The sequence below is a fragment of the Biomphalaria glabrata genome, chromosome 4 (genome assembly GCF_947242115.1).
Source record: "Biomphalaria glabrata chromosome 4, xgBioGlab47.1, whole genome shotgun sequence".
NCBI classification, from domain to species: Eukaryota; Metazoa; Mollusca; class Gastropoda; family Planorbidae; genus Biomphalaria; species Biomphalaria glabrata.
The window spans coordinates 36,059,851-36,083,705 of NC_074714.1; the positions used below are offsets into that span (position 1 = coordinate 36,059,851).

Consider the following 23,855-nt stretch of genomic DNA (forward strand, 5'->3'; position numbering starts at 1 on the left):
AGATCTAACTCAACTTATTATTATAATTTATAATTAATATATTATTATAACTTATTACACTTATAACTTATATATAGTACTAGTAACTAGATCCAGTTATTCATTCATATTCACTGTCCTTTACAAGACAAGTAGAGTAGAGAGTAGGGATGTGACATAAAAAAATTATCTTTGAAAAAACAATTTTTTGTTAGTACATTATTAAAATACTTTGAAAGAACTTTCCAATGGTGTATAAATTATGAATGTAAGTTAAACAGTTAGAAAGTTATGATTTTTTTGGTGGCGTTTTGACCTAACATTGGTTAACATGGAACAACGAAGTAGAGAACGTCTCGCTCGCTAAGCCAGCGAGACACACCCCCCGCTCAAAAAGTTAAAAAGTTGGAATTGAGTTTCGTAGAGGATAAATCTACTTATTAAATAAGAAATTTAATAGTAGATCTATTATTATAAGTAAATTTCTAGCTCACAAATCTGATTTCATTTATAATTATGAACTTCACTTGTTTAGAATGTATGTAAAAATTGATAAAATAAACAAATTATCGGGTCTAGAGCTACAAGAAATGTCTGAGGGGTGTGGACAAAATGGCGGCGTTGTGATGGGAGAAATTAACAAAATATTTATAAAGTGGGATCAAAATCGCCTGAAACAATTTTTTTCAAATGCGCTTTTAAATTAAAAAAAAAATAGAAGCGACCAATAAAACTCTTTAAAATCTATTTAGACCTATACATAATTGCTATATCTACTAGCCTATGCAAGTTTTTATTCTTAAAATAGTTTAGTTTTCAAAAAAATTAAAAATCCCATAGGGAGCAGTGCAAATTTATGCATCAACATTATAATCGATAACAATTAAAGTGAGCATGGTATCGTGATAAAACTTGGCAGAAATATGGCCAGATATATATTCTATTAGCACAAAAAAAATCGGTAAAACTTTACATCGCAGGACCCTAGTTTTTCAGGTCAATTATTTGGCAGCTGTCTATCCGCACGTATGATGACGTACTGACGTGACCTCACCTGCTTGCGCGCAGAGCGCGCCCGGTCACTGCCCTCTCTCTCTCTCTCTCTCTCTCTCTCTCCTCTATGTAATATAGATTTAGATTTTTTTGTACAATTTATTCTTGGAATAACTATTAATGTTTAGATGGTATTTTATGTTTTTAATTGGGGAATTTTTATTAATATATTATTAATTAATTACAGACCTACGTATCTTTGCTAAAAAAATAATATTATAAATCTAATCGTGATAAATCTAATCGTGTGTTAACTGTTTTGTTTCTTTTAAATACGTATTGAAATACATTTTTTTCTGCTCTCGTTTTTTTTTTTAGAGTATGTAATCTTATTTTTCTACTTTAAAAATAATTATAATTATTAAATATGCAAGCAAAAAATGTGTATTTTGTATATTTATATGTTTGCGGAAATATAGGCACAGGGTTGACGTACTGCCGTAAATCCATAACTGGATTTTTATATTACGAGTACGCTACAAATGGACATTTTGTTAACCATGACGAAGTTGCCGACCGTAATATGTCTCCTTCTGTCTTGAAAGACAAAGGATGTAAATAATGTACTCACATGAAAAACTAGTTTGTGTTTCTTTTTGAGTCCACGAACAATCGGATCCTACTAAGTAAGCCGATTCCGAAGCGGCAAAGTTAGCCACTGTTCGTATGTCTGAATGCTCCTGTTTTAGGGCTATCTAACAGGGCTGCTTTTTTGTGCATCCCCTTTTTTATGGCAACTTCATTTCTTTCGCTATCGGCGAGGTTCGTACCAGCACGCTCAGTTTGTTCTGTTGTCCATCCTGCGCGATGTTCTCAAACTATTTGTTTATACCTGTAGTCGTCAAGATAGGAACGGCCCAGGAATATATGGTGCCGCAATTTGGAAGCAGATGTCAAGCAGATGGGCAAGACGTGGGGACAGTTGGAGAGAGTCTAACTTGACTCGCTGATTCTTAAGATGAAGGTTTATGTTTCTCATCTTTGCTGCCACTTGCAGTTTTCTCAGTCTCGTAAATGGTCCTGACGTTCCTTGTACTGATGATGGTGAAGGTCGGATAATCCTGGCGCCGAACAGCTGGAGATCCATCTTCTTCCAGGTCCGCTGTTTGGTTTTTCAAGTTCTTTATTGTTTAGGTCAAGTGACCCTAGCATCATATAAGTAGATAAAATTTTTACGGAATAGGCTACTTCCAAATATTTGAAATAAACTAAGATACACGTCCAAAAATCTCTATAAAATGTTTACAAAGCTGTGCATTTTCTAGTTTGTGAACCTAGTATAAAATGCAAAGGTTTATAGACGCCAACTAAATTAGGTAACTTTTGGTGTGCTTGGAGTGAATGGAAAAATTCAAATCCAGCAGTGCGCGGGGACCTGGGCGGGTGTCTTGTGGGGGGGGGGGGGCCTGAGCCGTAAGGGTAAACTACAGGGTGCGTCAAAAAAATGGTTCAAAGTTCCTCTAGTCCTGTAGCCCAGATGGCCCGCTCTGAGTCAATCGGCTGGTCGAGCTGAGCTACCAGCATAGGTCATCGACCTAAAGGGTCAATCAGGGAGCTGCTGTATCCAGTTTCAAAGCTCCTGATTTGAAACACGATCCTCCAAGAATGACACATTATGGTATAATGCTGTCTAAGCGGGCTCAGAGGGCACTGGTAGGATGAGAAGCGCATGGACCATGGATAATAACAGCCTCATTCCATTCAGTGAAGAAGAGGATTAACTTAGATAGTGTCTTAACAACAAATGACAGTGAAGAGGAAGAGAAGGATAATATTTACAACAGACTGACTATCATCATACTCGACAGACTTAAAAAGAGAAAGATAGGGACGGCCCAGGAATATATGGCGCCGCAATTTGGAAGCAGATGTCAAGCAGATGGGCAAGACGTGGGGACAGTTGGAGAGACATGCCCAGAACCGAGACGCCTTGAAGAAGCTGGCTGGTGGCCTATGTCCCATAAGGGACCACAGGCAGAGATGAGATGATGGCCAACCATGTACATCTAATAATAGGCTTGCAATTCTTTGCACTATAAAAGGTATATTAGAAAGTTCTTCAACTTCGTACGAGTCAAAACGTTGATTTGGAATAAATAAATAAAAAAATACGAGCAAGAGCATTATGAATCAACTGAATTTGCCGGGTATATTGGTGGTGAAACGCAGATATCTCAGGCCCTGCTCAGTCACGGTGAAAGACAGGGCATTTGAATACTTTTGTCCAAGCATATGGAATAAGAAAAGTGCCTTTATCGGCTTCAACAATCTGTAGATGAGAGGCTCAGAGAAGAACAAGCAGGCTTCCAAAGAGGCAGAACATGTGCAGAGCATATCTTCGTTCTACGAAATATCATAGAACAAAGTATTGAGAACCAATAATGGCTAACGATCAGTTTCGTAGACTTTAAGAAAGCGTTTGATAGTGTCCACCGAGAATCAGTATGGAAAATAGCACCGGTATAGCCCTGGTGGGTTCATTCTGAACACCCGAATGGCTCGACCCTTGTTGGACTCGATGGCGGGTGGGGAGCACAAGTGATGAACAGCCACAATTGTCTATGGACAACAGAAAAAAAAACCTACTTGCCCCAGATTTATGTCTGGGCAAGAAAGGAAGAATGGAAGAAAGAAAGAAGGAGGGCACAAGAAACTCTATCAAGCCATCATTTCTGGTGGCCAGGTGTACAGAAAAGGGGAAAAGCCTAACAAAGATGAGACCTTTTCTCATCTACAATGCATTTAAGGCAGTAGCTGGAGAGCCCAAGAGTGTATCAAAGTTGCACGAGTCATCTGAACTTCTCGTAGAAGTTGATAGCAAGATACATTCTAATGGGCTTCTACGATGCAGAAAAATCTGTGATCTCCATGTGGAAGTCATGCCACACAAGAGTATGAACATTCGATGTCTATGCACCTGATATGAACCCCAATTGGTAACAAGACTGGAAGGATTAGTCCTCCCGTAGAGCCTTGGCGAGAAACTCTTCTGTTAGGCGTAGTCGTACCTTCAAGCTCCCATACAGGTTAAGTGACTGCAGACAAACTATCCCGCAGCTCTCGGAGCTGCATACACTCTTGCAAGAGACGCGCCACTGTCTCCACCGACTCTCCACAGTGTCAGCAACGGGCATCAAAATTTGGCCGGAACCTGGCAAAGTAAGCACCAACAGGGCAGTGCCCCGTTTTACACTGCGCAATGATAGATTGTTTCGACCTTTTTAGCCTCCACCATGGATCGTCGCGGTCCGGGCGACGCAAATGTTGCCAGACTCCACGGGCTTTGTTGGAGCCATCCCAGGATTTCAACCACTTGCCATGTACCCACTCTCGGATTAATGTCGTAGCTTGGTTAAACGTGTCTATGCACAGTAGCCTATAAAACACTTAGGCTGAAAATATGTAGTGATCACGTTTGTGACAATAAAATCTCCGATCGCGCCCCCCCCCCCTCAGACGTAGGGCCTGGGGTGCTTGCCCCATTAGCTACACCCTATGGCCGCTATTGCTTCTTATCTCTCTTCCATTTTCTGCTTAGCTCTATTTTAAGAAAAACTTTCTTTTGGAAAATTTAGAATTTATACAAAATTATTCAGTATAAGAGTAAAAATTGAGATGAGTTCTGAACCCTAATATTCTTTATCTAGTCGCCTATTTGCAACCTTTACTCAATCTGATATTTTCTATTGTATTAATACATTTGGGACTATCACTCACAATTTATGCTTGAATCCTAAAAATGCCAAAAATTTAGAGTATAATCTAATTGGTCCACTTAATTTCTCCTCCCACATTTTTTTTTGTTTAGAGCTTGGAATTATAGTTCTGTAACAAAACAAAGTTACAAACAGGCCTGTTGAACAAAATGTATCACTTACAAATGAGATTATTACTTAGGTGTCTGTGAGGGTGGGTCGGGGTTGGTAGGTGGTGGGGGGGGGGCTCCATTCTGTCTAGCGCTATGTCATGTGCCAAACTGTCCAATGGGGAGAAATGGAGGAAAGGAACGACGTAGGTATTAAGAGAATTGACCTTAATTACTGGATGGCATAGATATGTTAAAAAAAAAGTGGACAAGATTAGAGGGCGATAGCCACATAGCCGTAGGGAAAGAGCAAACATTCGCATGTATGTAAATAGAATGTATATACGGCGTACCGGCACCTTTTTCAATTTGGGAAAAAATATTACTTCTCTTGTATTTTAACGTTTATTATTAATTTATTAGTGAGTACCGGCACCTATTTCTTTAGAAAAAAAAAAGCACCGAATAGAAGTAAGTATGATGCTGATACCATCCCCTTACCAGGCTAATTGACCCCACTTTTTATTTGGTAGGGGGGGGGGGGAGTCAATATATCCGTGTTTTATGGCAGACCGTCTAGCGAGTTTGATAGCAGACGTGAGAAGAACTATTGCGCCGGAGAACAGAGATCCTATACGTTGGTTACGGTAAGACACAACGCCGACGGGGCAGTAAAGCACGCGCGTAGCAAATAAATAGGAAATGGTGAAAATGTTTCAAATAACTATACAAATGGGATTTTTATATAGTTTATTTAAATAAACACACTTTTTATTTAATTATTCTAATAATTAGCTAGATAAATAAACAAAATCTACGTATCTCTCTTTCTATGCATCCATTTATCTATCCTCTCTCTGTCTAACTTATCTCTCTCTATCTATCCCTCTCTATCTATCTATCCTTTCTCTATCTATCTATCCTTTCTCTATCTATCCCTCCCTCTCTCTCTCTACCTATCTATCCTCTCTCTGTCTAACTTATCTCTATCTATCTATCCCTCTCTCTCTACCTATCTATCCTCTCTCTGTCTAACTTATCTCTATCTATCTATCCCTCTCTATCTACCTATCCTTTCTCTATCTATCTATCCTTTCTCTATCTATCCCTCCCTCTCTCTCTCTACCTATCTATCCTCTCTCTGTCTAACTTATCTCTATCTATCTATCTATCCCTCTCTCTATCCATCTATCTATCTATCCTTTATCTCTCTACCTCATCTCTGTCTATATATCTAAAATGTTTCTTTTTAAAAGCTATACAGTTGAAGATACATGAATCTTTTTAAGTAATAAATGTAGGTTTACATACTCAATACATACAATACATCATGAGCCCGCAGGCCATATAAGACAGATGGACATGTTGCGTAACTCCCTCGCCACATGCTAGACTGTCAACATCCACCCATCCCTTCCTATCACACCCCCTGCTGTTTTGTCATGTAACCCTCACTTAAATGGTCAAATCACACACATTTGGATAACCCACGACAGATTTGCATGATTGGTTTGTTTGTCTTAAGTCATGTGTCCACGTTTTAGTTAGGGCAGTTTATTATCAAGCTATCCAACAGTGAACATCGCATCGTCGCTTTCAATTTTTTATTCCTGATTGATTCGGATACAAAACCCAGTGTGAGTTTCAATCTTTTCAATTCTTTAGTTGTCTCATATAGCTTCATGTCATGACATAATAGATTCCGTTAGCTTATCTGCTTCTCACTTTCCCAACTGATTATTTTTTTCATTGTTTCCTATTCACTTAATGCTTACTTTATTACATTGGAAGTTACAACTTACGTCACTTGACTTTGTCTCTATAAATATTTCTTTGATCATAAATTGGTACCTAGCTGTAATTCACTTAAACATCAGTGTAGAAAATGGGGAGACATATGTTATCATTATCTATTAATACAGTTGATATCAATTCACTTCACTGGTTTTATGTAAAAGCCTTAGAGTTGCTTCTAGTCTCACTCTAGTGTAGCTGAACTAAGTATTTAATTTAATTATGACATTTGCGAAGTCTATGTGGACATAAAAGTAGTCGCTATAGTTTAAATATATCATTCTTCATACATACAATTAATGATGTAGCTCGAAACTATGTCTATCCCAAATTAATGCCGAGCGCTCATTTATTATCGGTTCCTGAAGACAAAAGTGGACATCATGGTCATGGTAATCTATGTATCTTTCTTTACACAAAAGCCTCTATACAATTAATATTTGAGCGTTGTATGTTTTACGGTGGATTTCACAACTTGAAATAATAAAAAAAAAAAAAACATTTGTAGAGATCTGGCAGAAATAAGACCACTGTTCAATGAAACTGGATTTTTTTTAGTTGTGGGGTAAATTTTTAGCGTGTTATTTCCACTGTGACTCCAGTGTAGGCCTACTTTCTTAAATTTTATGCTTGAGAGCCACACGTTAGAACTGAATCACAAATATTCTTATATTTGAACATCTTCTAGTTTAGGCTTAGCTTTCATCTCTTTTTTTTTATATCTATATTCGTTTATACGGTTTAAATGCAACTGCAACTTATTTCATTTACATCAGCACTGAGCCTTTGTATTGTATAGCATATGTCTCCTCTACCGGCTTTAAATATAAAAAAAAACAAAAACAGTTACATTTTAGTTAAAATGGCGGTAACTCCTCCGTTGTCTGGTTCCAAGTCCAGAATGTGAAAGGAGGAGGGGCGAGCATATGTTAGGCTACACACTACTCTTCATAAACATCTAGCGGTATACCCATCTAGCTACTGTTATTGAAAATGCGTGGATTTCAGATAAATATCTGTACTTATAAGGAAACCCATTCAGTTTAATTTAATTTGAAAATAAAATAAAGAATATGTTGCACATATACGAAACCCAATATGATTGGTTTACTTCATAGACTATGGTTTACTTTAATTTTAAAGTAAAATTACATTAAATCAATAAATTAAAAAATAATAATTTAGGTCTGTAAAACATTACAAATGAAAAAAAAAATAGTGTCAGCAAAAATATATAAATATAGGCCTATAACCCGTACATATATAGGATAACGGTACCATACATTTGTGACACAAACAAACTAAAAAAAAACAAATTAAAAAAATAAAGATTAATTCATTCTCATTATTTATTTTTTATAGCCTTTTAAATATTTTTTTTATTGCATAATATAGATCCAGAGTTTTCATATCATTAGCGAATGACTAGATCTATCACGAACTATTAGGCCTACATGATACTACCGACACCGTCTAGCCGGTAGTGACCTTGTGACCTGATTACCGTAGCGATAGACAGCGCGGTGCTGCCACTTGCGTAACATTCTTCATAAGGGTCCTGCGATGTAAAGTTTTACCAAAAAATCAAGTTCTAAAACATAACCTGAAATGAGTATCAGTAAAAAGAAAAATACATATACTTTCAAGTAAACAAAAAGTAAGAAAATACACATTTTTTTTAAAAGTCCACATGAAAAAAGTGTTCCTCAATATAAAATGTATCCATATTCACCTCTTTTAGCCACGATTCCAATGGATTTAAAATCATAATCGATTTCAATTAAGGGCCTATGTACAGAAAGTAAGATAAAAACTATCTCAAAATTTGATGACATTTTTTAACTTCCGGTCTTACGGATTTTCACATATCTATTGAGAGTAAGTAGACCTAAATTGTCCTAAATCAAGTTGAAAATTTTTTTTTATCAAGTCAAGAAAATCACGTAGTTATAGAATCTAGAGATCTAATCATCTATATTAGTCTATAAATTAAAAAAAAAGTATTTTTATAATTATAATCAACACTTGTATTGTAACACACTCACTCTCAGCTCAGATCAGTGTCTCACACTGTGATGACTGTGACTCAATTAGGGATGCACAGGATAGTACTTTTTGATATTTGGCCGGAGCCGGATATGACCGGATAGTAAAATTTGATATTCTGCCCTGCCGAATACCTAGATGACTCAAACAGCTCGTTTTACTGAAGTTTTAGCAAATCTTCTATATAACATACTATTCATATTATTTTTTTTTCTTTTATTTACTTTCTTGCTTTAGACTCTTATTACTGATTGATAAATTAAAATTAACAGCATTTTTTAACAGATATGTTTATCATAAACTAATCTTTGTAACATGAGATAGTGTGTGTGTATGTATGAGGCTGTGTGTGTATGTTATGTATGAGCCCACCAATTGTAAAGTAGTTTGTGGAATGTAGAATATATATAAACTTGTATGTAACTATGTAAATCTTTCAAAGGTAAAGTGCAATCTTGGTTTTATAGTGTAAATCTCTCTTAATTATAATGTAGGTAGATGTTTGTGTTCATGTATTCGACACCATCAATTTGTCATTAGGCTCGTGTTTTAAAGGCCACAAACAGATCTAGTGGCTAAGTATATATCTTAAGTAATACCAGTAATAATGAGGAGTTACTTGACAATCTTAAATTATTATTAAGAATATTGTTATTCAATCAAGACACAGGTAACACAAGAGTAAGATTTGCCTGGTTTACCATGTGACAGTACTATTTTACATGCATTGCAAACTGCTTTAGAGTTGTCCATTGTTTTGACATTAAAGTAATGCCATATAAGTGACTTTTTATCAGTCATTATTATTACTGTCCAATTTACTAAAGGCCCTTTTATACCCGTGACTTGTGTAACAAAATACTTGTAGGGGTGTGTCCTGTAGATCAGCGCCCTAATTGACATTTCTCTCCAAGTAAACAAACTAAGTGTCATCATCTAGTGACCTCTAGACAGTGTCAGTATGTCTTAACAATTTGCGTTAATCCATTCTGCGTTAAGAATGGTCATTGTCTATCAATACATTAAGCGTCATGGATTAAACAAGTAAGAAGTTTGGGGTGTTGAGTCTCTTGAGCCCTCCCTATATACCTCTGGTCAGTGTCTTCTATGCTAATATACACAGATGCTTTCTATTTGTATCTAAGCTATTAAATATAATAATTATTAATAATATACTCTTGGTTTTAGGGTTGCAAAAAAATCACTCTGTAGGTGTGTGTTTTATGTATAACCTCATAATTGACATTTATCTCCAAGTTAGCCATCTTGGCAACAGCGTAGATGTTTGGCTTGTAGTCCAGCCCCCTAATGGACCTCATTCACCAATCGTAAAAAAAAAACATTTTGCCACATGGTTCTCTATATCTTCTATTCAAATTACGCAATCCATAAAGGCTGTCATGTGATACATTTTTTTCATTGTTTTATCAATATTATCACATGGCTAACTGTTGTTTGTTTACAATTGGTGAATGAGGTCCATTGAAACTTAACTCAAAGTAAACAAACTTATTACCCGGTCAATAGTATAAAAGGTGTGGCTTGTGGTCCAAACCCTTGATTGACAACCTATCTCATAATAAACAAACTCATACCAGATTAACCTTATAGAGGTGTGGCTAGTAGTCCAGCCCCCTAATAAAAATTCTTCTCCAAGTAAACAAACTCAGTTCCCTCATAAGATGTGTCCTCTAGACAGTGTCAACACGTTGACATCTGGCTTAATGTGGTCAGCTGTCTATCTGTGAGCTCAATGTTATGGACTAAACAAAAAAAAAGAAGGTGGGGGCTGTTCATCTCTGGAGTTATACCCGCACATCTACACATGTATTTCTATTATGATTAACACGCCTTGTCTTTGTACTAAAAGATATTTGCTGCATAGTCATAGTTTATAGTTTTAAAAACAAATTAGATTCTTTTATTTGAAACAAAAACAAAGACACACTCGCCAAGAGTGGGAGAACAAACTCACAAGTAAACTCTGCACTCTATCCAGAAGAAATGAAGAAATTAATTGTAGATAAAATAAATGAGAAATGGACGAGCTCCCATCCAAATCACAAGAAAGATGATGCTTACTATAAGCTATCCCGACAAGACCAACGTCTAATCTTTCGACTCAGGACCGGACACAACAGAATGCGACAACACATGTTCCGGAAGCTCAAAATTGGAACCAGTGAAATCTGCCCATGTGGAGTATCACCAGAAAATGCCGACCACGACCTCCAAAACTGCTCTCTCTACCAAGAGGCCCGTATAAGACATTAGCCCCAAATCACCCCAATAGAAAGAAAACTATATGGAGAGCTCCCTGATTTGGAAACCACTGCGCAGTTCATCTCATGTATTGGTCTAGTCATATGAACACTCCAACATAACAATGAGAACGATGAAGAAGAAGAAAAACAAAAACGTATTTCATAACTGACATTATTGAATCATGTCCAATTTATGAATATTGGCATATTTATATTGACATGGAGATTTAGTTTAAATTTCTTGTTCGACATCGTTTATCAGCGTCGACTACCTTAATATTGTTTGCCTTTTGTGTTGTTTTGATATTTAAGTGTTACCTCCATTTGGTGTATCTGGAAAAGACTTAGTGTGGAGGCTTTTAACAATATTAATAGAAATATAGGTACTACGCTGTAGTTTTTACTATCCGGTTTACTATTCGGTAGTGATATTTGACCGTAGCCGAATATTGCCGAATAGTGAAAAAATGCCGACTATTCTCCAGAAGCCGGAGCGACTATCCGGTGCACCCTTAGACTCAATAGATCTACCACTATTTGTCTACCCACAGTAGTGACACAGTTCACAAAACACATCTAGATTAGATCTATATGAGTAGTATAATAGTATTGTGACCTTGTACTATGATTAGTCATAAGAGTCATGATAAGACCAGTGACTTCTTCTGTACTGTACTGGCAAGTTAGTCCAGTGGTTCTTCGTGGTCCCAAATTATATTAGCATTGATCATAGCCTCTAGATTCTAAATATACAACTCACTAAGACATACAAATAATAATAATAAGTTTTCAGTTGCAACTAAAAAATATGGAAATAAAGGCCAACAAAAAAAAAAATTTTGAAAAAATAAAAATAGTTCAGGTCAAAACAATCAAAGGGACGCCATCTCTGAGGCACACTAGTGTCCCATCTCAATCAAAAAACGATGTCTTATAAAAAGTATAGTAGGAAAGATATGGTCATAACAATCAAGTGACTGTCATCCCTGAGACACATTACTGTCCATCTCAAAGCAAAAGTTTGTCTTTTAAATACTACTCGACCCGAATCTGATCTTTGCGGAAAAAAAAAACACATACAGGAGAGGAAAAGAGACTAAGTAGACATATAATATTTATAGAAACCAACTGATTAATAACAAATATAGCTCGTTATCAAAAAACACATTCCCATAATAGCAGCACACTCCTCTTAAGTAACACTGTCAGAGCACAACAACAAAAGAATTATATAAACATTACATGGATTCAGTTCAAAATAATGTACACTGGTCAGTTTAAAGACTCTAGAGAAAGTGGCAATGAATACAGTCAACAGAGACTTCAATAGTGTATTAAAGGGAACTAAATCTTCTTGATAAAAAAGTAACTACCCTTATTATCCCATTTATCACTTGTATAATCTAGAGCAGTGATTCCCAAAGTGGTCTATATAGACCCCCAGGGGTCTACGAAGACTTCCAAGGGGTCTACGAAAGTTAAAAAGGGAATTGGGGGTCTATGAGATGTGCACGGGGGTCTACGATAAAGAATCTTAATTCAGCATGTCGTGACTTTAATTTTGACAATTGGAATTTTTTTTCATACACACATTTATGATTTGTACCTTAGAAAATCCTTAAAATTTTTATCCTGCTGATTGAATGAAAAATTGTTTTGTTTAATTTAATAACTATATTTAAATAGTGTAGTTTTGTCTAGTTATAACTTAAAAATAAATAAATGTAGACTGTACAGCGTTAAATATTTGAAATTGAACTTCATTACTTCCTTGTCAAACAAGCGAGTGTTAATGTGCCATTTTTTATGATGCTATGAAACCAATTAAGCTGGAGGATCATTTGAGATGATACCACCCTAATAAAAAGATAAAAGTTTGCAACACTCTAAGATAAAGTTCAGAATACACCCACAAAAACTCTCTTTGACATGACATTGAGAAAATGACTATAGTAAAATACTGAAAATCTACACATGATAGGTAAATTATTGATTTTACTAGCCATTGAAGAAATAGTAAAAACTCTTACACAAACTTATATCATTAAAAGAATTTCATGTTTGGGTTTTGTGACCGGTGTCTTGTTTTGGGCCTCTTGGTGAAGACTGCAATTTTGAAGGCATTGGCGGCATTCTCTGGTGACACTCCAATAGGACAAATTTCAATGGTCCCAATTTTGAGCTTCCGGAACATATGTTTTCTCATTATGATGTGTACGGTTCTGATGTGAAAAATTTTAGGTGGTTCTATCGGGATAGTTTATAATAGGTGTCATCTTTCTTGTATATCGAATGAGAGCTTGTCCATTTCTCGTTTTTACAATTTACTATTAGTTTCTTCTTTTCTTCCTGATAAAGTGCGATGTTCAAGTGTGTATTTGTTTTCTCACATTTGGTACGTGTTTCAGCCTTCTACTTCCTTCTATTTTAACATTGGCGAACAGGTCACACAGTATGTTTTGTACAAAATCTTTTGGATGTTCCTCCAGATTATGTGGATAATTGCATCTAACCCAAATCTCCCGACGGGAGATGCGAGCAGGCAAGGTGACCACCGAACATCAGTCTAGGCATCATGAGTTGTTTCATTTAGGATACATCAGAGTTTGTCAGGCTTTGAATAACTATTTTTAATGTTGGTCAAGAAAAAATTTAACTGTTTGGCGAACTTGGCCGATTCGCTAGCATGGTATCTGTTAGCTCCACTGCTCCTATTTCTTCTCTGTGGTTAATTTTTAAATTATTTTTTCTCCATTGGGACATTCAATGAGTATTCCAGCTCCTCCGTTTGTGGAGGCTTTCTGAGAACCATCCATGCAAACTCTGACTCATTGGTTGTTAGGGCAATGGATTTGTAGAAGAGTTCACTAAATTCTTGAGCTCTGTGGGAATATAGTCAGATTTTTCTTTCTTCTTATATAAGTCTTTGCAAACGACATATTTCTGCAAACAACAAATTTCTCTATACAGCTGGCTGAGTCAACCTTGTCTGGTAATGATGTATTTTTTTATTCAAATTATTATGGCTCAAGAAATCCACGAAAAACTGCTCTTTGTGAAAACTTTTACTGTGATACTTAAGGCACATTAATATTTAATGTTTTGAAGAACTACTTCATAAACCAACAAATCCCTATATGAAAAATAATCTCCGTAGTAACGGATGGTAAGCTTGCAAACCTTTAAAAAATGTGTATAGTGATAGTAACGATACATATTAACTGTTATATAATGGTTTAAATTTGAATATTGTTAATACATTTATTTTAAAAAATTAATTCCAACTTAAAATGTAGGTTTAAAAAACTTTTTCACTACTCGTGTCACTGGTTAGAAATTATTTTAAACAAAATGTGTAATTTGAAATTGATGAATTTTCAAAAATTCAATATAACTTAAGCAGAGGGTCTACGGATAACCAAAAAACATGACAAGGGGTCTACGAGACAAACAAGTTTGGGAACCACTGATCTAGAGAATCAATAGTTCTTATAGTCTAGATCTACTAGCAGAGCAGCAGCAATATGATAATTCTTGACATTAGTAATGAGAGAAGGTGAAAACATATATTCTAGATTAATCTAGATCTACACCTTCCAAACCGAAGGAAATGAATGACTATAGACCTGTTTCACTTACTTCCATTGTGTCTAAATGTTTAGAAAAATTGGTTAAAATGTTTCTTCTGAATGATCTTTGTAATAAGTTAGACCCTTTACAATTTGCTTACCAAAAGGGTAAAGGTGTAGACGATGCCATCCTAAATATTTTAAACTGTGTCTACAAACATCTGGACTTACCGAACACTTATGTAAGATTGCTCTTTATGGATTTCTCATCAGCTTTTAACACTATACAACTTCATTTACTCATTGAAAAGATGAAAGCGTTGCAGATTAGTCCATACATAATACTATGGGCTAATGAATTTTTGACCCAGAGAGCTCAGAGGGTTAGGGTAAACAATGTTATATCTAATGAACGCATAGTTAACACAGGGGCGCCCCAGGGGGGCTGTGACATCGCCATTGTGGTTCATTTTGTACACCAATGATTTTCAATCCGATAGTTCTTGTTGCTCCTTCACAAAATTCGCTGATGATGTGGCTCTTCTTGCCCTGCTCTCAGAGAGCTCAGACGTAAATGAGTATTTCAAAGAATTAGAACACATTGAGGAATACTGTAAAGATAATTTTTTATTATTAAATGTAAAAAAAACCAAAGAAATGATAATCGATTTTCGTAGGGACAAGAAGGAAAATGATATTGTTTCTGTAGCTGGAGAGACTATTGAAATTGTGCAAACCTTTAAATACCTTGGTACTATCCTAGACAATAAACTAAATTTTACTGCAAATACTGATTATATCAGCAAAAAAGGGCAGCAAAGATTACGACTACTAAGAAAACTGTCCTCGTTTAATGTTAGCGAAAAGGCCTTGGCTATGTTTTATCACTCTCACATCTGCAATATTTTAAGTTTCAATATCACTGTCTGGTATGGCAATCTGAGCATTAAAAATAAAAATAAACTTAATAGAATCCTAAATGCTGCTGGCAAAATCATTGGCAAAAAACAAACCCCATTTGGGCAGTTGTTTGAGACAAACATCTAATCAAAAAGCTAACAAGATCCTCGAAATAAAGAATCACCCTTTGTGTCAGGATTTTGTGATTTTACCATCACAAAAGATATACAAGACACCTATAGCAAAGACAAACAGACACAAACACTCTTTTGTTCCCCTGGCAATCAAATCATTAAATAAGAACAATCTGGTATAAACTTTGTCACATGTAAATTATGAGTGAGTCTGGTGTGAATGTACACTTTGGTTTCTTATAGTTATAATGTTTTTTGTTTGGTGTAATGCACAAATTGTAAGACAAATTTCCTTACGGATAATAAAGATTATTATTATTATTATTATTATTACACATTATTCATTATTATATATATATATAATTCTTTATATTGTGTCTGTTGTATTTATGTGTATTTTTCTGTTGTGTTGTCTTTATATGAGAAAAGAGTCCTTGTAATCACAAGAAATTTCTGTAAGGATCAATAAATTACTGACACTAACTTATAGTGGAAATCTTTTTTTTTTTCCCTTAAAAATAAACTTAGAAAATGCCATAAAAACGACTATTTAAAAAATACACCTTTTCTAATGACAAGATTAAAAGCAAAGATATAACAAAAAAAGTGTCACTGATGTCAGCCATAATTATGAGAGATAAAATGGCAGAACTTAGTTCATCTCAGCTTTGCTTGTCCCATTGTGGCATTCACTTTTTTCTTTTCTCTCCATCATAACACAAGGGATTTTCCCTCCCTTGTTTTTCAGGTCCCGCACTACCATATTCTGAGGTCTTTTTCTGGACATTTGAAGGACATAATCCAGCCATCACCATCTTCTTATTGTTATAGATGTACAATAGTTTATATTTAGTTTTAAATGATGAACCTTTACTAGTCTCTTTAATATAATGGCTGGTCTCTACAAAAAAAATTATTTCTTGTAGCAACTCCTGACAACTGAAGATAGTGCAGGGTCAGTCTCTATGTGCTATGAATCAAAAAGACAATATGTATGGGCTCCACATTTGTATCAAGCACAGGTAAGAATTAGCTACACTAAATATGTATTTATTTATTGAGCCACTGGAAATACTGCATTCCTCATTAATTGTCACGATCATCAATGGTGTTGATGTCACAATCTAAGATGGTGCTACTGTCACGATCAGACTTGAACTATATTGCACCATCAATGATCGTGATTGCCGAGGATCTTGAAATGATCTTTCGATAAGATGATCGTATAGAAGTAGACAAATCTATGTTGATAATATGATCATACAGAATGTTGCCAATTGATAAGAGGATCATCTAGGTCTAGGAGTTACAACTTGACAAATATGATCTAAGTACGATCTAAATTCAATGAAGAAACTTCTCTTCATCCAAAAGCAATTACTTTAATTAATAACTTGAAAACACTATTCACAAATAGTTACAATGGTTAAAATGTACTTGAATTGAATCTACACAATAGTATATCTGAGTCTTGATACAAATAAAATATATATTCTCAATTTCACGTTACATACAAGTTAGATGTTAATACTACAACTTCCGAGACAAGACTGAGGCTATTTTGCATCTTCGCCGGGTTTCAGCTCGTAATCACGTGATCAACAACTTACACCTCCCAGACCAACCAATCATTGCAGTCTAATGTACAACAATTAACTTTCAGAACCAATGGAGTTCATTTAATTACATGCTTGGTTTTTTTCCCAGCTATGTCAAGCTATGTCGGCAAACAACCCAAAACTGTTACCATATATGGTCATAGTGTACGTGACATATTACCCCCCGCTATCTTAAGCATTTGTATGGTAATAGAAATGCGTATAATACACAAAAAAAATTATTATGACATTACAACTCATTTGGTTAATACCAATGTGAAAATGTGTACATATCCAAAAACATTATACATGAAAAAATAAAAAAAATGGTTGAAATGCTACAAGATGATTATAGTTACACAATTAGATGCACATTTTTGATCATAGTTCATAAAAAATATGTATAATGTCCCTAAACATTAACAAGTTACTGTATACTTGATGTGACATTCGAAATGAAATAAGGCTATACTAAAATATAATAAAGATGAGTAACTTTTCTTCGAAGGTACTTTGAATCTGTAATAAACATATTACAAAGTTAATGTGATAATACAATGATGAAACTAAGTAATTAACTATATACATCTGGACAGTGTGTCAGCGAATACGTTCAAATGCTCTGGTATTGTCTTGACATCAAAGTGGTAGTCCATGAGTTGTAGACTCCAACGTGTTAATCATCCGTTTGCTATCTTCTTTGAATTCAGAAAAGCTAGTGATGCATGGTCTGTAAGTAGTGTGAAGTGTGCACCCAATAAATATTTGGTGAATTTGGAAATGGCCCAGACAATGGCCAGACATTCACGTTCAATAGTGGAGTATCTAGTTTCGGCTGGTGAGAGTTTCCTGCTGATAAAAAATACAGGATGTAAAGTCCCTTGGTAATCCTGCATTAAACATGCTCCAATGGCTGATGAAGATGCGTCAGTGGCGAGATGAAAAGACTTTTCTCGGTTCGGAAGTTTGAGTATACTGTCTCTGGAAAAAGTTGCTTTGATATTCTTGATTGTGTCTTGTAGTTCCGTAGACCATGGAATCTTGATAGGTTGACCCTTCTTGGTGAGGTTGGTCAATGGTGATGTGAGTGCTGTGTAATTAGGAATAAATGTTCTGTAAAAATTACACAGTCCCAGAATGCTTCTAACTTGTTTCTTAGTTGTGGGAACCTTGATGTCTAAAATGCGTTTGATGATATCTTCTTGTGGTCTAAGTGAGTTGTAGCTTAACTCTATGACCTAGGAAAGATATTTCAGTCATGGCTAATTCTACCTTGCTGGGTTTTATCGTGAAGCCGTATTGGTGTATTATGTTGAATACTTCATGTAATCCTTTCATGTGTTCATTCCATGTTTTATGGAATATGCAAATGTCATCTATATAAGATACTGTGTCTTTTCGTTGGTTCAGTATTCTATGTATAGCTCTGTTAAAAGTGCTGCTGGCGTTGACCAATCCGAATGGCATGTAGTTGAACTGGAATAGTCTGAATGCTGTTGTGAAGGCTGTAAATGGTTTTGATTCTTCCTTCATAGGAATCTGGTAATAACCTCTAGATAAATCTAGATTGGTGAAGAATCTTGCCTCTGAAAATTGTGTCATAAGATCTTCAGGGTTAGGCATGGGGTATGAATCTAGGCGAGTTATTTTGTTTAATTGTCTGAAGTCGACACACATTCTTGGAGTTGATGCTTGTTTACGTTTGACAAGTACAATTGGTGCGGAATATGGTGAATTAGAATGTTCTATGATGCCTTGTTCTAAAAGTTGGTTAATTTCTTGTTGAAGGAAATCTCTGTAGTGTATTGGTAAAGGATAAGGTCTTGATATTGTAGGCTTGGAATCTGTAAGTATGATTTCATGTTCAATAATAGAAGTTTTTCCTGGAATATCTGTGAATATTTCTGAATGTTCTTTGAGAATGTTTGTTAATTCTTGTCTTCTCTGATGTGATAATTTATCAATTTTGATATCATGCCAAAATTCAGTTTGCTTCGGTGGTGTATCTGGCATTATGAAATCGTTGAAATCATCCATATCATTTTCTTCTTCTTCAGGTATGACTGCTAAACATGACATAACTGTTTCTGTCTGTTCTGTACTCGTATCATCATCTGTTTCAGTATTGTACTTTTGTAGCATGTTGATATGGTATATTTTCTTCTTGTTATGAATGTCAATTTCATAATCAACATCTGTGATTTTTCTGAGTACTGAGAATGGACCTTGCCATTTGATAAATAGCTTGTTGTTCTTGTCTGGTAACAATAAACATACTTTGTCTCCTGGTTCAAATTGTCTGAGTTTTCTGGTTTTGTTGACTCTAGCTTGAGTATTTCTGTTTGCTTTAGCTGTGGATTCTTTAGCTTGCTCACATGCTGATATGACAAAGTTTCTGATATCTATAACATGCTGTAATGCTGTTTTTGATTCTGGTGAATTGGAATCTGATTGTATTAGAGATTCTTTGAGTATTGACATGGGTCCTCGTGGGTTGGCGCCATATGTCATCTCAAAAGGAGAGAACCCTGTAGTTTCTTGTTGACATTCTCTATAAGCGAATAGTGCTGGAGGTAAGAGTATATCCCAGTTTTGTGGATTGTCGTGAGCGATTTTCGATAAGATTTTCTTCAGAGTACCATTAAATCGTTCACAGAGACTGTTGCTTTGAGGGTGGTAAGGCGTTGTGAACTTCATCTTGACTTTGTACATGTCCATAAAGGTTTTGGTTACATCTGCTGTGAATTGTGTGCCTCTATCAGAAAGGATGACTTCTGGGAAACCTTTTCTGGAAAATATTTCTGACAGAGCTCTGGTAATGTCAAGTGCTGATATATTGACTAAAGGAATTGCCTCTGGCCATCTGCTACTTGTATCAACCAGAGTTAAGATGTACCTGTGATTTCTGTCTGACGCTACTGGCATAGGACCTATCAGATCGACTGACACTTTTTGAAAAGGCTTGTCTGTCAGTTCCATTGCTTGAATTGGTGCTTGTATTCTGTTGCTTTTAGGACCTTTCATTTGGCAAACATGGCAAGAGCTGACATATTTCTTGACATCTTTGGTGATGCTTGGCCAATAGAATTCTTGAAGGATTCTTTTCTTTGTTCTGGTGACACCCATATGACCTGCATGTGGAAGATTATGTCCTGTTGCCAATATTTCTCTTCTGTATCTTTGGGGTTCAAGGACTTGTTGTATTGTTTCGTTCTTATTGTGACTGTTCTTCATAAGAATACCCTTCTGAAAATATGGTTCATCTGTGAATTTTGATTGTTTGTTTGCTTGCGCCTTCTTATAAAGTCTTTGCAAAGATGAATCGATCTTCTGTTCATGTTTGAATTCATCATGTTGGAATTGTGGCAGTTCATCGACATTTTCAGGTAATGTTCTGATTTCTAGTTCTGACTCATTTTGAATGTTCTGTACTGGAGTCTTAGGTATTGATTCATTTTGGCTTGTTTGTTCTGATGAAAATTGTTCTTTTGGTTTGGTCATTGATCTGGTTACTACTGCATAACATTCTTGATTTCGTTCAATGTTGTTTGCCCACTCTAAGAGTTCTTGTGGGGTGCAGTCTCTGACTCCTTCAATGTTGCCTATGACTAAGTCAACTGGTAAGTCACGGACAACCAAGGCTTCGGTTGGACCGGTAAAAAATGGCGTCTTAATGTGTATTATGGCTTCTAGTAGACTGCTGACAGTGCCATTGAATGCTGTGACTTGAACTGATTTTCCTGTTAGTTGTTCTGACTTGACGAAACATCTCTTGATTAATATAGATGTGCTTCCGGTGTCACGTAGCACCTGTACTTTTTGATTTCCTACCAAACCTGGATAGAATTTAAGACCATTTGTTTTCGCTATGACAGTCATAGTTGAATGTTCATCTCTATCATTTCTGTTGGAAAAATTCTTCTTATATACATATCGTGGTCTGGAATCTTGAGAGTGGCTTCTGTAACGAGGTCTTTCATTATATCTTTGATTCCTTGTAGATTGCTTGCCATGGTATGGATTGCTGGTGTTAAACTGCTTTCTTCTGCATTCATGAGCTTGATGACCTTTCATATGACAATATGAACATTCAATAATCTTGGTTCAGCATTGAGAAGCAAGATGTCCTATGTTGTTGCATTTGTTGTAAATCATTTTATCATATTTTGTATTCTGTGAATTTCTTTTGTCTTGTGAATAACATACAAAGTTTTCATCTGCTGCTGGTTTGACTGGCTTGTTTGGATAAGCAGCTTTATATTGTCTGATGATTTTGGTTAACGTAGAAATATCCGAAGGACTTCTTTCAATTATATAGGATTGGATATCTTCTGAATGAGCATGTGTGATATTGTCAATGATGATATGTTGTCTGATAGCTTGATAAGTATTTTCCACTTTAGCAAGAGATATCCATCTATCGAACCACATGGTCATGTTCGAAACGAAAATTTGAGGATCGTCTTCTTGTTTCGGTCTTGAGCTATAGAATTTCTTTCTGTAGTTGTCTGAGGTTGCTCCGTATTGACGTAGTAATGCTTCCTTGATATCATGATAGTCACTGCGCTCGTTGACTGACAACTGCGAACAAATGTCAACTGCTTTTCCTGTCATTAAACTGAGAAGGGAACTTGACCACTGGTCTTTTGGTAAGCCAGATGTTGTTGCTAGTTCCTCGAATCTTATAAGGTATGAGTCCATGTTGTCTGTAGACTCATTGAATGAATGAATCTTTGACATGAGTTTATATCGATCAAAAATATTAGAACTTGCTTGATTAGTGTTGGCTTCTGTACTTTTTAAGTCTTTTAGTTTATTTTCTTCATGTTGCATTTTCAATTTTTCGAATTCCATTTGTGCTCTTTCATGTTCTCTTTGTTTTTTGACAGCTTCTTTATCTTCTTGCCGTTTCTTTGTTTCATATTCTCTTTGTCTTTCTGCTTCTTGTCTTCGTTTTTCTTCAGCTTGGTTTGTTTTTCTTCTTCTGTATCAAGTTGTCGATATGCCCAGGCTTCTTGTTCATGTAGCGGTAATTTAAGTGCTTTTGCTCTGTCAAGTAATTCTAAGAATAGTTGTGTTCTAGGTTTAGGTTGAGAACTTGAATCCATTGTATAGTTCTTTTTGTTTTAGAATATATGACTTGAATATACAAATATAGTACTTTTTGAATATAACAATGTTATTTATGCCGTTACTGGCTAAAAATCTTGAACAGTAGGATTATATCTACTGCTGGAGTCGTTGTGTAGCTTTATGGAACCGTATCAGGTTAATGCAATATTGCTGAGCCGTACAAGGCTATGAACTTTCTTTCTCTTGAGATTGTAGATCTAGTATAACTTGTAGTATTAAAATCGTCGTTCTGTACGATTGACTTGATATCGTTTAGTAGGAAAATGTCTACTTGATAGATTATAGTGCCAGGTAATTGCTACTGGGCTTATCTATAGTAATAATGATGTCAGTTGAATGATACTTGATAGATTATAGTGCCAGGTAATTGCTACTGGGCTTATCTATAATACTAATGATGCCAGTTAAATGATACTGGGCTTATCTACTGTGTCAGTTGAATAATACTGGGCTTATGTTATGCCAGCTAAATATTACTGGGCTTATATATCATGCCAGTTAAATAATATTGGTCTTATTGCCAATGCCAATACAATATAATAATATTAGATCTCGAGAGTTATAGTGAAAACTCTATCGTAGATCTATATCTATGATAAGATAAGATATCGATAACCAAACTGACCTTTGAACACAGTAGAACTATTCTCAAGTTGAAGAAAATCGAAGTGTTGTAATTGACGAAGTTTCAAAAAATGTTTCCTTAGATCTTGAAAAAAAAAAAAAAATTTTTTTTTTGATGATCTTTTTGATGATCTTTTGATGACCTTGTGATGACCTTTATCGAGTGTCGGAGGTGCCAGATGTCACGATCATCAATGGTGTTGATGTCACAATCTAAGATGGTGCTACTGTCACGATCAGACTTGAACTATATTGCACCATCAATGATCGTGATTGCCGAGGATCTTGAAATGATCTTTCGATAAGATGATCGTATAGAAGTAGACAGATCTATGTTGATAATACGATCACACAGAATGTTGCCAATTGATAAGAGGATCATCTAGGTCTAGGAGTTACAACTTGACAAATATGATCTAAGTACGATCTAAATTCAATGAAGAAACTTCTCTTCGTCCAAAAACAATTACTTTAATTAATAACTTGAAAACACTATTCACAAATAGTTACAATGGTTAAAATGTACTTGAATTGAATCTACACAATAGTATATCTGAGTCTTGATACAAATAAAATATATATTCTCAATTTCACATTACATACAAGTTAGATGTTAATACTACAACTTCCGAGACAAGACTGAGGCTATTTTGCATCTTCGCCGGGTTTCAGCTCGTAATCACGTGATCAACAACTTACCCCTCCCAGACCAACCAATCATTGCAGTCTAATGTACAACAATTAACTTTCAGAACCAATGGAGTTCATTTAATTACATGCTTGTTTTTTTTTCCCAGCTATGTCAAGCTATGTCGGCAAACAACCCGAAACTGTTACCATATATGGTCATAGTGTACGTGACATTAATCTTTGGACTCGAAGACAAGCCTTATTATTATAGGTCATTGCATTGCAAATATTTGTATCACCCTCTGTGGATAAGTCTTCCATTTTTT

At 35.5% G+C, this 23,855-nt stretch overlaps 1 protein-coding gene across 4 annotated transcripts in view; it reads left to right on the forward strand.

Moving 5' to 3' along the window:
* LOC106051826 (isocitrate dehydrogenase [NAD] subunit gamma, mitochondrial-like) overlaps positions 1 to 23,855 on the forward strand; it is a 39,968-nt gene that overhangs the window by 389 nt on the left and 15,724 nt on the right. For all 4 annotated transcript variants that reach the window (XM_056026516.1, XM_013207032.2, XM_013207041.2 and 1 more), the window contains exon 2: positions 16,471 to 16,566. In XM_056026516.1, the coding sequence (XP_055882491.1) occupies positions 16,471 to 16,566 (96 nt within the window). The remainder of the gene's footprint in view (positions 1 to 16,470; positions 16,567 to 23,855) is intronic.